This window comes from Manis pentadactyla, chromosome 13 (assembly GCF_030020395.1).
Source record: "Manis pentadactyla isolate mManPen7 chromosome 13, mManPen7.hap1, whole genome shotgun sequence".
Taxonomy (NCBI): Eukaryota; Metazoa; Chordata; class Mammalia; order Pholidota; family Manidae; genus Manis; species Manis pentadactyla.
The window spans coordinates 35361949-35377003 of NC_080031.1; the positions used below are offsets into that span (position 1 = coordinate 35361949).

The 15055-nt window shown below is 32.9% G+C and overlaps 1 protein-coding gene across 4 annotated transcripts in view; it reads left to right on the forward strand.

Annotated features, from left to right (window-relative positions):
• The window catches only part of ATM (ATM serine/threonine kinase), a 127434-nt gene that overhangs the window by 21509 nt on the left and 90870 nt on the right, over positions 1-15055 (forward strand). For all 4 annotated transcript variants that reach the window (XR_008993300.1, XM_057490683.1, XM_057490685.1 and 1 more), the window contains 12 exons: positions 1056-1221; positions 1815-2053; positions 3583-3746; positions 4609-4778; positions 6050-6421; positions 6912-7106; positions 7905-8000; positions 8830-9055; positions 11164-11289; positions 11859-11984; positions 12881-12970; positions 14042-14213. Coding sequence is in view for 3 of the 4 variants with exons in the window: in XM_057490683.1 (XP_057346666.1) it covers positions 1056-1221; positions 1815-2053; positions 3583-3746; positions 4609-4778; positions 6050-6421; positions 6912-7106; positions 7905-8000; positions 8830-9055; positions 11164-11289; positions 11859-11984; positions 12881-12970; positions 14042-14213 (2142 nt within the window). In the remaining variant the exon portion in view is untranslated. The remainder of the gene's footprint in view (positions 1-1055; positions 1222-1814; positions 2054-3582; positions 3747-4608; positions 4779-6049; positions 6422-6911; positions 7107-7904; positions 8001-8829; positions 9056-11163; positions 11290-11858; positions 11985-12880; positions 12971-14041; positions 14214-15055) is intronic.

A 15055-nucleotide genomic window follows, 5' to 3' on the forward strand; every position in this document is an offset into this window, starting at 1 on the left:
TGTCCCACAAGACTGGCCTCTATTCCCCATTCCAGATGCCTATTGCAAGCCCCAGGCAGTCCCTTGTGCTTCTGACCTACAGGCTACAGATTGGAGGTTCTCACAACCTTCCCCTTAGGATTGATTAATTTGCTAGAGCAGCTCACAGAACTCAGGAAAACATTTAATGTTTACAAGTTTAATAAAGGGTACCATAAAAGATACAAGTTAACAGCCAGATGAACAGAGACATAAGGCAAGATCCCAAGTAAAGAAGCTTCTATCCTGGTGGAACTTGGGGCCTGACTCGGTGACACGTGGAGATGTACTGGTTCCCCAAGTATAGAAGCTCTTCCTGACTGAGAAGCAGGCTCCAACCGTGCAGAGCAGAGAGAAGAGATGAGCAAGTCTTCTCAGGCGTTCTTGTGAGGGCCTCATTGCATAGTCATAATTGACTATATTATTGGCTATTGGCTGATTCAACCTCCACCCCTGCCCTTGGGTGGGAGGGGTCCAAAAGTCTCTCATTATCATGCCAAAACACCTATTTCACCTTTAAGACTCTGCAGTTTTGAGGAACTGTGGGTGAAGACCAAATATACCTGGGAAATACGTATTTGGTCATATGAATGATGAAATATATATTTCTCATAAGTCATTATATCACAGTTAGGTTGTAAGTAGAGTAAAATATCAGACCCTTCACAGTTCTTGATATACTTTACACACATTATTAATCAAACAGCATTAAAACCAAACGAAACAAAACTACTGTGTCAATTGCTTTGTTAGGCCTAGATGAAGAGCACAGGATTAGAGAAGTTAAGTAGTTTATCTGAGCTCTGCCTCTTAAACCAGTCACACATACTCTGCTCCCTGTAATTGTTCTGTCTTGAAGGCATTTTATGTAAAGTAATAAATATTATGGCATGCTTTACTGTATGAAACAAATTAGCATAATTTTTACTCTTTATGTGGGATTATTGAAATTTAAATTAAAATGTGACATGTAAGTTAAATGCTTTGATAGTTTTCTTTTGAAAAACATATAATGTGTTTTGTTTTTTTTTTTTAAGAATTGTTCTCTGTGTACTTCAGACTGTATCTTAAACCTTCACAAGACATTAATAGAGTTTTAGTTGCTAGAATAATTGAAGCTGTGACCAAAGGAAGCTGTTCACAAACTGATGGATTAAATTGCAGATTTTTGGAGTATTTTTCCAAGGCTATTCAGCATGCAAGGTAATATTTGTTTTGTATTGAAAATCCATTTGATCTTCTTTTAAGACTACGTTTTAGGTTTAGTAACTAAGCACATTACCAATTTAGAACTGTTGATTCCCAAAGTAAATGTGAGGTACAACAATACCTGAAATCCAACATGAAGAACATGAAATGATGTTTCTAGGTGGGAAATTTGTCTTGCTTTTCTAATGACAGGAAAAACTAAGTACCTCCTATGCAGTTTCAGTACTAAGAATGAAATAAAATAGGAATATAATTTGGAAGTATCAGTATCTTTGTGTGAAGCTGCCCAACTTAAAATTTGTAAATTGCAGGTATTAAAATCAGTTTTGCATAATTTTAAGCAGTGTTGTAACAGCAGGGAGAGCTAACAGGAGTGGTATCTTAGCACAAAATAAGAACTTCTTTTGTTGCTATATAGTGCTGTGATTTTTTTCTGAGTAGTTCTGAAACTAAGGCCATTTTTATTTGAAAATTATATTTTTCTTGCAATGTATTGCTTACAGTATGTGACTTCATAACTGTCTTAGTTTGTGTATTTCCCTCCACTCTTAATATACCAAGGTAAGTCTCTTTGTTTTTTGTCATAGACAAGAAAAGAGCTCTGCAGGTCTAAATCATATCTTAGCAGCACTTATTATCTTCCTCAAGACTTTGGCTGTTAACTTTCGAATTCAAGTATGTGAATTAGGAGATGAAATTCTTCCTACCTTGCTTTATATTTGGACTCAACACAGACTTAATGATTCCTTAAAGGAAGTAATTATTGAATTATTTCAACTGCAAATTTATATCCATCATCCAAAAGGAGCCAAAACCCAAGGAAAAGGTATAAAGGAAGTTTTTACTGTTTGGAATTTGCTTCTTCATTGAGGAATAGAGGTTTGAGTATAAAATCTGTATTTTGTAGGAGGTTATGACTTTCCTCTGGATTACTGTGCTTGGTAATGGTATTTGTCATGAAGATATTTTTCATGCTTTTTTTTAGAATTTGAAGCTGTGGTAGCAAATCATATTATGCGTTATCATGTGTTTAGTACAATGAGGAATACAAATAATAGACACAGACTGTATAAATAAAATGATTTAGAGAAGGCAAGATCTTGTTTATCCATATACTGCTTTTCTTAGAAGGTAAAATAGATAAATGTGCGCTGAAATCAGCCAGTCAGATAAGCCAGTTCCTAAGGAAGATAGGAACATATTGTCTTAAACCTCATAGTTATTCCAAGCCTGGTTTCCTAGAAAAACCAGAAATGAATGACTTAGCCTCCCTCGATTCCTTTACCTTGATTTGTCTTTGATCAAGGGAGTATTGCTTGGACTGTGTAATTCCATTTAGTAGACAGGAACGTTTTTGCGTAGAACTAGAAATGAATGAGTTCTGTTGTGCTCAGCCTTTCATCCTGTATTAGCCTTTGGACCAATTCACCATGGCTAGTTGAATGACCTTACAAAATCATGCAATACTGAGTAGTGGCAGCTGAAATGGAGGAACATTGTTATAACTACTTTTTATCAAAATTAGCTGTGTATGTTTCCAGGGCTCTTCTAGTATGTACAGTTACATATATTTGTAGCCCATGAAACCACTGTAAGTCAAAGAATGGTGGTAGCTTTTCTTAGTTTTTCATCTCTTACATAGCTCTCACTTGGATGAAAATTAGGCTTACTAGGAGAGGGTCTGACTCATTTAGGGTTTTAGTTAACTACATATTTAGGATGAATTGAACATTTGCAGGATGATGAGGTTGCCAGACATACTAATAGAATTTTAGGTCACATTAATAGTTTTCTGTTTCTTTGTGGGAAGTGATAGCACCGTTGTTCCCCATACTGGTCAGATCACAGTTGGAGTACTATGTGCACCAGTTTTCTGTAAAGTCACCATTATTATTAAGAGGGACAGAAGTTGACTGGATTGTGTCTAGGAAAAGGTGAATGGGATGATGGATGACATGCATGTCATTTGTACTCTAAAGAACTGGTAATGTTTTACTCCTAAAGACATACAAAGAACTTGGTCCTCATGAAAAAGGCAGTGTATTTGCTTCAGGGGAAAGAAGAAACTAGAGAAAGTTTGAATGAGATTTTTTATTGAGTTGATTAGAGAGATCAGATTATGGAGGAATTTTATAACAAATACAGTTAACTGAGTGTGAAATGGACACCATTATGAAGTAGAGCTTGTCAAGTGTATTGTTAGAGAAGGCATTAGTACTGAATGGAAGACAGACCAGATGTCTTCTGATGTTGTTTAACATTAGACACTTTAACAGCTGAATAGTTTTGTGGGAGCTGGCAATACAAATGGAGTGCATATATATAAATTATATTTTAATTTTTTTTTAATTATAGGTTCTTATGAATCAAGAAAATGGAAAAGTATCTTATACAACTTATATGATATGCTAGTTAATGAAATAAGTCATATAGGAAGCAGAGGGAAATACTCTTCAGGGTCTCGTAATATTGCTGTCAAAGAAAACTTGATTGAATTGATGGCAGACGTTTGTCACCAGGTATAGTGTATCTTGTCATATTTTGAAATTTCCCATTGATTTTCTCTTGCTGGGCTTTTAAAACCTGTGTTCTTATAAAAAGCCTATACAACTACTACAATAAAAGTACATGTAACTGTTCCTTTGAAAACACCATTAATATTTGAATTTCCCTTCTGACTTAAAAGATAACTCCTTTGCACATTTAAGCATAGTGAAAACTAATGATGAACTCTTCCATTCATAAAAGATTTTCTGCAGAAAGCAATAATATTACCTTGTCCCTAGTGTTTCTTTTTTTTTTACTGAAAAAGCAATCACATAACATAAATTCAGTATTATGATGTATATAGTTCAGTGGTTTTCTGTATTTTCACTGTATTCTGCAGACATTACCAGTGTCTAATTTCAGAACATTTCCATCACCCCCAAAACCAGCTTCATGCCTATTAGCAGTCAATCCCTATTTCCTACTTCTTCCAGTCTCAGCAACCAACCACTGATCTACTTTCTGTCTCTTTGGTTGCTTATTTTGGACATTTCATATAAATGGAATCATACGTATGTGGTCTTTTGTGTCTGGCTTCTTTCAGTTAGTATAATGTTTTCAAAGTTCATCCATGTTGTACTATGAGTCAATATTTTATTCCTGTTTATTATGTGGATATATTACCACATAATATGTCACTTGGTAATACCTGCCTTTTAGAGAGCCATTACAATCGTGCAGAATGTTTGTTACTGTATTATTGTATTTATATATTTCTGTAATTTGTTATTCTTGCTTTATGAGTTCCCTGTATCTTCATTTGAGGAGGTGAATGACTATTAGAAAACAATACAATGTAGAAAAAAAAAGAGGTTTTCCTTTGTTATTTTGTAGGTTTTTAATGAAGATTCCAGAGCTTTGGAGATTTCTCTGTCTTATACTACCACACAAAGAGAATTTAGTGATTACAGTGCACCTTGCAAAAAGAAGAAAATAGAATTAGGCTGGGAAGTAATAAAAGACCACCTTCAGAAGTCACAGAATGATTTTGATCTTGTGCCTTGGTAAAATGTTATCTTTTTTTCTTCTATTGTCATGTTAGTCTAATTTAGTTTTTCTCAGAAGGCCTCTAGTAGAATCCTTTATCTCAATGGTCTGGCCAAAACTAGGTCATTTGTCCACTTCAAACTAGTTACTGATAAAAGGGAAGGTGATTGCAGGACATGTTGAGATCAACCACCATGGCTCATCTCTGGGGCCAGGCACAGGGCCACCTTTCCTAAGCATATTGCCATAGCAAGGAAGAAAGGAGAATGGCTCCCTGTAGACAACCAGTAGTTTGTACATCATGGAATTCACTGCATTGTACACCTCAACACAGAGATTTTAGCATACATAGCACCTTCTAACAGAATTAGATTAGGAAAAAATTAAATATAGCATTCCGAAATCACAGAATAATTTGGACCTTATGCCATAATAATAAAGGGGTATTTTTTTGTTACATTCTTTAGTTTCAAATGGCATTCATAATTACTTAAATAATAAATCATGGAAATCTGTAAAAATCACAAAATACTATATTAGGTCTGGTAGGAATCTTTATAGTTCATCCTGTCCAGCCTATTTGCTTTACTAAAAAGAAAACTGAAATTGAGAAAAGTTAGACAGTTTACCTAAGGACAGTCAGAAATTTGTAGATTACAGTCAGACTTTTGTGATAATGGTCTTTTGGTTTTTAACATGTTCACGTAATGTTTAAATATAATTGAGGCAGGGGGCAAGTGTATTTTTTAGTTACCTATTGCTTAAGCTCATGTTTATTTTATATAGTTGAGGGTACCTATTTCAGATTTTTTTATCCATTTAGTCAAAGAGTTTTTTATTGAACATGTGCTGTGTGCCAAACATAAGGGAAACAGAGATGAATAAGGTAAAGTTCCTATTCTTGAGTAGCCCACATTCTGGAGAACTTGGAGCAAATATTTATTAAATGAACTGCATTTAATGTCAAGAAAAACCAGTTTGTTGTGTTTTCCCTGTTTTGGAGGAATATTATTGGTGGCTTAAGTGCAGGGGTGGGTGCAATAACTCAGAGGTATAAAATTGCCTATTTAGTTAACATTTTTGTGTAAGGGAAATATGGTAGCTTATCCAGGAAGCCTAAAAGTTGTCAGTCTTCCTGGCACTTTAGAAAGTAGGGCCTAATAAAATTAAGAGCCATTTTACTATGGTTATATTCTAGTTAGGGTATTATTAAGGGTACTATGTCTATATTTTAGCTTGTTTAAGAAATTAAATAATTTTCAAACTATTTATACTTTTTTTCTTTTAGGTTACAGATTGCAACCCAATTAATATCAAAATATCCTGCAAGTTTACCTAGCTATGAACTGTCACCAGTACTGATGATACTCTACCAGCTTCTCCCTCAGCAGCGACATGGTGAACGCACACCATATGTGTTACGATGCCTCACAGAAGTTGCATTGTGTCAAGGCAAGAAATCAAACTTAGAAAGCTTACAAAAGTCAGATTTATTGAAACTCTGGATTAAAATTTGGTCTGTTACATTTCGTGGTATAACTTCTGAACGGATACAAGCTGAAAACTTTGGCTTACTTGGAGCCATAATTCAAGGCAGTTTAATTGAGGTTGATAGAGAATTCTGGAAGTTATTTACTGGGTCAACCTGCAGACCTTCATGGTAAGTTGAGTGTCCATTGTATTAGAATTTACTATGCATGTTTTCTTTTCCCTGATTTTTATAGTTTGTAACTTCACTTAAAGATATGTTAAATTATATTTCAGATGCTTTTGTTGTTTGTCCTGGAAGTCTTAATAACTAAATGTAGATTTAGTTTCAAATGTAGAGAGACTACTAAAACCAATTTTAAAGAATTAAGCAACTGACAATATATCTTTTATCTGTAACTGACAATGGTTTGCTCAATATTCATAAACTTAATTTTTTTTAATAGTACCACATATTGTTACGATAACATATAGATCTTAGTCAAGAACCTTCTTAGGTGTAATCAGACTTATTACAAATTTGGGGGTTCATTTCATTAACAGAAGTTTACCATGTGCCGGGCACTGTCCTAAATATTGGTGGCACAGTGGGAAATAGGTCAGGTAAGGTCCCTGTTCCTCAAAGAACTTACTTTTAACAATTGCTCTTTTTTTTGTTATAGTCCTGCAGTATGCTGTTTGACTGTGGCACTGACCATCTTTGTGGTTCCAGAAACAGTAAACACAGGAATGGACCAAAATATATGTGAAGTAAATAGAAGTTTTTCTTTAAAGGAATTGATAATGAAATGGCTCTTATTCTATCAGTTAGAGGATGACTTTGAAGAAAGTACAGAGCTTCCTCCAATTCTTCACAGGTAATTTGAGTTTATTAGCATGCTGCTGTTTTGTTTTGTTTTTTTTTAATTTTTTTTTGGTTAGGTGCCCTCCATTACTTATTTGATAGTAGATGGCTTTATTTTACAGTGATTATGCAGGATTCGTGAGTGCTAGCCCTTAATATTAAATAGTCCCTTTTTTTGCATAGTGTTCTGTGTCTTTGTGCCTGAATCTCTTTCTAGGTCCTATTACTTTGTTCTTGTCTCTCTGCCTACCTAGACAGAATAAGGGGGATGTGCATGAAGAATATGAATATAAATTTATAAATCTTCTGTGTTCCTTTGTGATTTTTTTTGTAAATAGATCCATCTGAGCATATATCCAAATCAGGTATTTTCTGCAATCATAAGAGTGAAATAGGATGAAATATCATAACTGGAGAAAATGAAAGAAAGACAACATGAGACTTAAACACTAGGGTGGGGAGCAGCATGCCCTCTTAAACTTATCCTTAGTAGGTAGTTGGAACTGAATGATTGGAGGTCAGACCTCTAGGTCTTAGTGCTTTTGCTGTGGTTTCATAATTATTTGAGGAATGGTCTTTAAAAAGTAGACATGAGTTTGCTTCCGGGAAGTGTTGAAAATGACAGTAATATAAAATGTATGTGCCTTAAATTCTTTCAGATGTTAAGAAATTTAGTACAGATGAAAGCAATTTTAATTTGGATCCAAATTTTAGAGGGCAAGGTTTATAACCAAATATAGACATTTAAGTTCAAGGAATGCTTTAAATGGCTTTTGGTCTTCTTTGTGAAGATTTTTCTTTTTCTTTATAGTAATTTTCCTCATCTTGCACTGGAGAAAATTCTTGTGAGTCTCACTATGAAAAACTGTAAAGCTGCAATGATTTTTTTCCAGAGTATGCCAGAATGGTATGTTATCTAATGGAATTCTGTTATTTTAAGACACAGCTTTGAATACAAACATGATTTTAGCAGAGTAGTAGCTATGTCGTTCAATTAAGAAAATCACAACTATTAGCCAGGGAAAAGTTTCTTTTAATTCAATAATTGTAGTCTATGTTCTGTAGTTTTAGGTATAGTTTAGTGTTTTTTAAACCAGTATAGTAGAACATGAATTTTCCAATGGAAGAAGTACATAGTTATGATGCAAAATTAAGAACATAAAAGTTATGTGAAATGAGTTCTTTAAAAATGTGACCCATTTTTGTATGTTGATTAAATTCTGACTATTAGCTTTAGAAACTAATGATAACTGAGGTGTTAGGGAAAACAAAAATGAATCTAAAAACCTCCTTTTAGCTAAGTGAAGAGGCTTATGTTTATCACTGTGAAAATGACTCAGTATAAAGATTTCTAATCTCCCTCAAGAGTGATGAAAAAAAATTCTGGATTTTGGAGAACTCAAAGGTGAAAAAAGGGGAAATGTCTCCAGATGATGTTATTCTTTGAGTTTGTATCTGGTGTTATTAATGTTTTCTTTTTAATACTTTCAGAATTTGCCTTAGAGATTGTAACTTGTATTTCTTTTGTCTATCTATTAGTAAAATTTGTTACTGAATAATGAAATTGGGTACAAGTAGGTATCAAAATCCAGGAAGAGAAACATTTAAAAGAATAATCCATTATGTAAAGGAAGTCTGAATAATATACGAATGTTTTCATTTGTGATATATTGCTGCTATGTGGAGCGAAGTATTTGGTCATTTGATTATAAACTAAAAATCTCACTTTCTTTAAGTGAACAACACCAAAAAGATGAAGAAGAGCCTTCATTTGCAGAAGTTGAAGAACTATTTCTGCAGACAACTTTAGACAATATGGATTTTTTAACAACTGTGGAAGAATGTGCTATAGAAAAGCACAAGTCCAGTCCTGGCTTTTCTGTCCACCAAAATCTCAAGGTGTCTCTGGATCACTATCTTCTGGGACTAGCAGAACAGCTTCTAAATAACTACTCACCTGAGGTGAGTTTAAAAAAGAACTAAAGCTTATGTTTGATTCAACTTTGGTAGACTGTTAGGAAGGAAAACAGGCACGAAAGACACTAGGATGGTGAAAGGCTAGCTTTTAAAAGCAAAGTGACAGGACATTGCTACACATACGGGAGGGAGCATGAGGAAAGGAAAATTGAAGAACAACTATTTGTTTCCTTTGTGCCTGGGATTCTGGAAGACTTAAAAGCAGTAAAATTCTTTGGGTAGGTTAGTGAGGAATAGTAATGCTTTTGAGCATAAGGATTATGTGATGAAAAAGAATCTCTCGATACAGAGGAGGGAGACGTTGTAGAAACAAAAGAACAAAAGTTAAACTAGTCCAATGGATTTGCATGACAATTGAGGAGTGATTAATAAATGTAATAAATGAACTAACAGTTGCCTGTATTTTAGAGGTCATCTAGTAATTACTCAGAATTGATTCCTTTTGTCCTCTTAAAATCACAAACTCCCTTTGTGTACTTTTCTTTTGCAAAAACTTGCATTTCTTTTGAGAGGAGATGCCTTTCTGTGCATTTCTATTTGTTCAAATCATCTACAAGTCAAAATCTTGCTGCAAGCCTTTCTTAGTTAATCTCAGTTATAATAATCATTTTCCAATTTTTGTAGTGCTTAGTATTTCTGTTTTAAAATGACACTAAGCATCTTCTCGTACCATAGATATTTGTGTTTATATTTTATACACAAATACCTCTTAAATTATGCTGTAAGTTCCTTAAAGGGCATATGTGTATTTTTATTTATTTTAGTATCTTCCTTGATGCCTTGTTATATGGAAATTATAAAATACTTGTTGAATAAAATAAAACCTACAAGCTACTCAAAGGAGTGAGTTCAATAGCCAGTGATACTGACTGGAAGTAGCAGAGAAGGGACAGTGTGTCTGCTTCATCCATCTTATCCTTAGTTACTGGCATTTTTCTGGATCACAGTTATAACCACTTTCATTAAAAGTAATAGGGTCTTTGTTTTCCCCTAAAGTGACATTTCCTAGACTATATGAGCAAAAAAATCTGAAAATCTTATCTTTTTTTAATAACCTTTGCAAATTCTTACATAGTTCTATAAAATTGGCTAAGCAGTATCTACTTGCAAAGAAATGTGGAGTGTAAAACCTGAAAAAGTCAAGATTCTTATCTTTCAGAAGCTCAAAATGTCATTTTAATGTCTCTGTACATAAATCTAATTTCTTTTTTTTGATGACAACTTTTAGGATTTATTCTCAGCAACTTTCAAAAATAACATACATAATAGTCATTTAATTATAGTCATGTTGTACATTATCTCCTTAGTACTTACATATCTTTTATTATTATTATTATTATTAAGATATCATTGTATATATACAATCTTATAAAGGTTTCACATGAGTAACATTGTGGTTATTACATTCGCCCATATTATCAAGTCCCTCCCAGCCCACACCCAATTGCAGTCATTGTCCATCAACATAGTAAGATGCTATAGAGTCACTGCTTGTCTTCTCTGTGCTGTACTGCCTTCCTCGTGACCTCTCTGCATTATGAGTGCTTATAGTAATGCCCTTTAATCCTGTTCTCTCTCCCTCCCACCCCTGCTCCCCACCCCCTCTCCTTAGGTAACTGCTAGTCCCTTCTTGGAATCTGTGAGTCAGCTGTTGTTTGGTACTTGTCTTTCTGCACCAGGCTTATTTCACTGTATATGGATCTAATTTCTACTCATGTTTTAACAGTTATAGATACTTTTTTCCTTTTAGTTTTTTTTTTTTTTTCTTTCCTCAATAGCTCAAATATTTAAGAGCCTAATTCATGCAGTACACTGAACACTTAAAGTATTATAAGGTGATACCTTACCTGGCCATTAGGAGATATTGCTGCTAATTTTCCTGAGAATTCTAGTTAGCACAACACTGCAGAGGTCTCAGATGCTTTTTAGAGACACCCAAAATTATGCCACTATTAATTAAATTTTTGTTTCTTAATATGTACATAAAATTTATTCTTACAAAAGGTAATCGTAGAGTACTCAAAATTATTTCTGAAATTTTATATCTATATCTATTTATGTCTATTATATATTCATTTGTGTTTTACTTGAAGACTACAAATTCAGAAACACTTGTCCGGTGTTCAAGTCTTTTGGTGGGAGTTCTCAGCTGCTATTGTTGTGTGGGTATAATAGCTGAAGAAGAGGCATATGAATCAGAATTATTTCAGAAAGCCAAGGTAGGAGAATTTATTCTAACAAAGATCTGGGTAAATTTGAGTGAAATGTATCCCTGTGAAAATTGGTGTATTTGTTTGGAAAAACATAAATTTTTATGTAATTTAACTCTTCCTCTTTCATTTATGCAGTCTGAGAAGAAGTGGTGATACTATCCGTCCTTCCATATATTTGGAATTATTTTAAGCCAACTATAAATATATTAATCGAAATAGTATCACATTAAAATTTAATCTCATCAACAAAAATACTGATTTTTATCTGTATTTTGAAAAGTTTTTCCTGTGATCATTTACTCTAAAGAATCCTAGACTGAGCGTTAATCAAGTAGGCTCTGCTCTAAGTGTGAAACTTACTTTCATCTCCAAGTACTGTTATGTCAGTGATGAGATTTGTAAGAACAGGGTATGAGATATATCATTAAAAAATTGTTTATAATCTTTAATTATACTATATAACCAAGTATGACTTCTAAAAACACTTTAATATACCTCTTAAGTAAAACTTTAAAAAGCAGTCACTAAACTATAATTTTAACTGGAATTTGTGTATTTTCTTTCTTCCTTAATAGTCTCTAATGCAGTGTGCAGGAGAAATTATCACTCTGTTTAAAAATAAGACAAATGAGGAATCTAGAATTGTTTCGGTGAGAAATATGATGAACCTTTGTACAAGCTGCTTGTGTCACTGTGCCCAGGTAGGATGCCTTTGCTTGACAGTATAGCCTGTACAAGAGGTTGGTAACTGGTTGGTGGTGTTACCATTTTTTGGTCCATTCGTAAGTTTATACACTGATTTAAAATTAAATTGAATATTAAATGAAGGTAGATCCAGAGGAATGAAGCAATAGGTATTCTGAGTATTTGATAAAACTACTTACATTATTTCAGGAAGGTTTTTCATTTTTATCACTTTTATATGCACCTACATAGGTGATTCTTTTATTGCCAGCATATTGCATTCATTCACTCAATGAAAATGTATTGACTACTGGCTATGTGATGTGCATACTGCACATCCAAAAAGTAAATACCCCAAAAGTAAACAATTCCAACACATACTGTTCCTTTTGCCTCTAACATTGGTAGGAGCGCTACTGGGTATTATCTTTGTTTTGATTTGGAGCAGTCTTGAGGGGTAGCTGAGTCAGGTCAAAGTGTTGATGATAATTGGAAAAAACATTTTTAAAAGCTAATATTAAGTACATGTACATATATCAATGTTATTGGCATATATTACTGGCTTTGTACTATATTTTTCTGTGTTTTGGTATAAGTGCAGATGGAGAGAAGTGGAAGAATAAACTGATTTGAAATTATGCTTGCTTATGTTTAGGGTCAGTACTTGGTATTTAATGTTCATGTGCAATGAAAGACATGTGCTATAGTTATTATTCTTAAAAAAAAAGGTTAGTGTTTTTGAAGCATTTTATATGTTGTGACCCTAACAGTAAACTTTATCCATGCTTTTTCTGATAGAGTATTTCTAGTATGAAAGAAAAATTCACATTTCATTCAAAGTAGAGAAATATCTGCTAGGAATAATTCTTTTTATTTCTTTGTTTACTTGATTTTTTGTTTGTCTTAATTATAGCACAGTCCAAATAAGATTGCATCTGGCTTTTTCCTACGATTATTAACTTCAAAGCTAATGAATGATATTGCAGATATTTGTAGAAGTTTAGTAAGTATGCTTCTTGTTTTACTACTGATCAGTTATTTCATTGTTTCTAAGATGCTTAAATTTTTTCATTGAAATCTCTCTTAAATAGGATGCATCTCACAATATATGGCATCTTATATTTTTAAAACATGGAAATTAAAGTTACTTGGTTTTGAGAGGAGTATATTTGACTGCTTTTTCATATCAGTACCTTTCTTAGTGCTTGGCTTTTAGTATTTCAATAAATTATAATAGACTGAATCTTTGTGAGCTAATCATCCAGGGTCATAGCTATTTCTGTGTGACACTTTATCAAAACTGAAAATAATTCTCTATCCTTAAGAAAAAAACAAAACCTTGCCAGACAAGCAACTATTTTCACTGTGATACTTATTTTTCTTCTTCCTTACAAATGGGCTTATGCTACACATGCTCTTTTGTCTGGAACAGTGCCTGGCATACATAGTAGATACTCAAATATATATCGAATGAAAAAATCTTTAACTTACTTTCACTTAATTTTATAAGCTTTGGTCACTTTTCCATGTTGCTGTACACTGTTATTCCTTGCCTTTTTTTAACATTAGCATGGTATTTCATTAAATGGTAGTAGTATGTATGTATTTTTAGCCCATCTGATCTTAATATTTTAAGTGATTTCTATTTTTTTGTTAAAAGAGTGTTGTGGTAAAGTTTCTTTTACTTTTGTCTACTTATTCTTGTGCATGTGAAGGATGTTGAGTAAATTCTAGCACTGGAATTGCTTGTTCAAAAGGAATGTGAGTTTTACTTTTTGATGAATATTATCACTTTCCTCTGAAATATTCAGTCATCCTAATTTATACTTTTTGCCACAGCCTCATTAATATTGGTTATTATTAAGCTTAATATAAGAAATTTTTAAAGTTTGCCTAATATTCTGTTTTATAGACATATTGCAGTTTATATATCCATTTTCCTATTGTTAGACATTTAATAGGAATAATACTGCAGTGTTTATACACATGAATCTTGAATTGTTTGATTAGATAAATTTTAACTACATCATCTAAAAGAAGCCAACTCGAACATCTTTTTTCATCTTCTTTGAAGGCATCCTTTATCAAAAAGCCATTTGAGTATGGAGAAATAGAGTCAGTGGAAGAAGATACAGATGAAAATCGGATGGAGATAGAGGATCAGTCACCCATGAATCTGTTTAATGATTACCCTGTTGATAGTGTTAGTGATGCAAATGAATCTGGAGAAAGTCAAAGTATTATTGGTAAATACGTACATATTTCTTGGGATTTTTTTGAACCTCTTTGTATTGATTTGGCATTATGAAAGACCTCAGAGATACCAATTTAATGCCATTTCATTTTCCCTTAGAGTAGTCTGTTTGTCCCTGCTATGCTTTTTAGATTTCTCTGAGTTTATTCTCCATAGGAGAAATTTAAAATAATTACTAACAATATAGAACCATATGATAGATTATTTAGAAAACAGGGGAGTGAAAAAGTACCTGTAATGCTATAACTTGTCTTTTTCTGTTATTTCTCTATCAAAATTATAATCAGTATCAACATTGAAATGCTTTTTTATATGCCTTGTCTGTTTTCTTTTAACATTAATTATAAGCAATTTTTATTTAGCTACTTGTATTGATAGGTATGCTTTTTAATGACTTCATAATATCCCAGTTAACATATATATCAATTTATTTGACCATTTTTTATTTTCAGAAATTGGAGTCCTATTTCTCCATAATTAACAGTGCTTCAGTGAATGTTTTGTCAATATACATTTTTCCATAGATATTTCTTGATGATAGAATCCTATGATAAACTTCTATGAAGAATTTTGAAGCTTTTAGTATGTAATCAATTTCACCATAATTTTGCTTTCCATATACTTTCATCTCTAATTCTTTTTTTTGGTAGTGGGAGGTTTTTGAGTTAGTGTTGAATATACTGTTGACCTTTGAACAATATGGTTTTTGGAACTGCATTATTTTCAATAAATATATCGGGGAGAATTTTTTTGAAGATTTGTGAAAATTTGAAAAAACATTTTCTTTACTCTAGCTTAGTTTATTGTAAAATACAGTATATAATATAACATAAA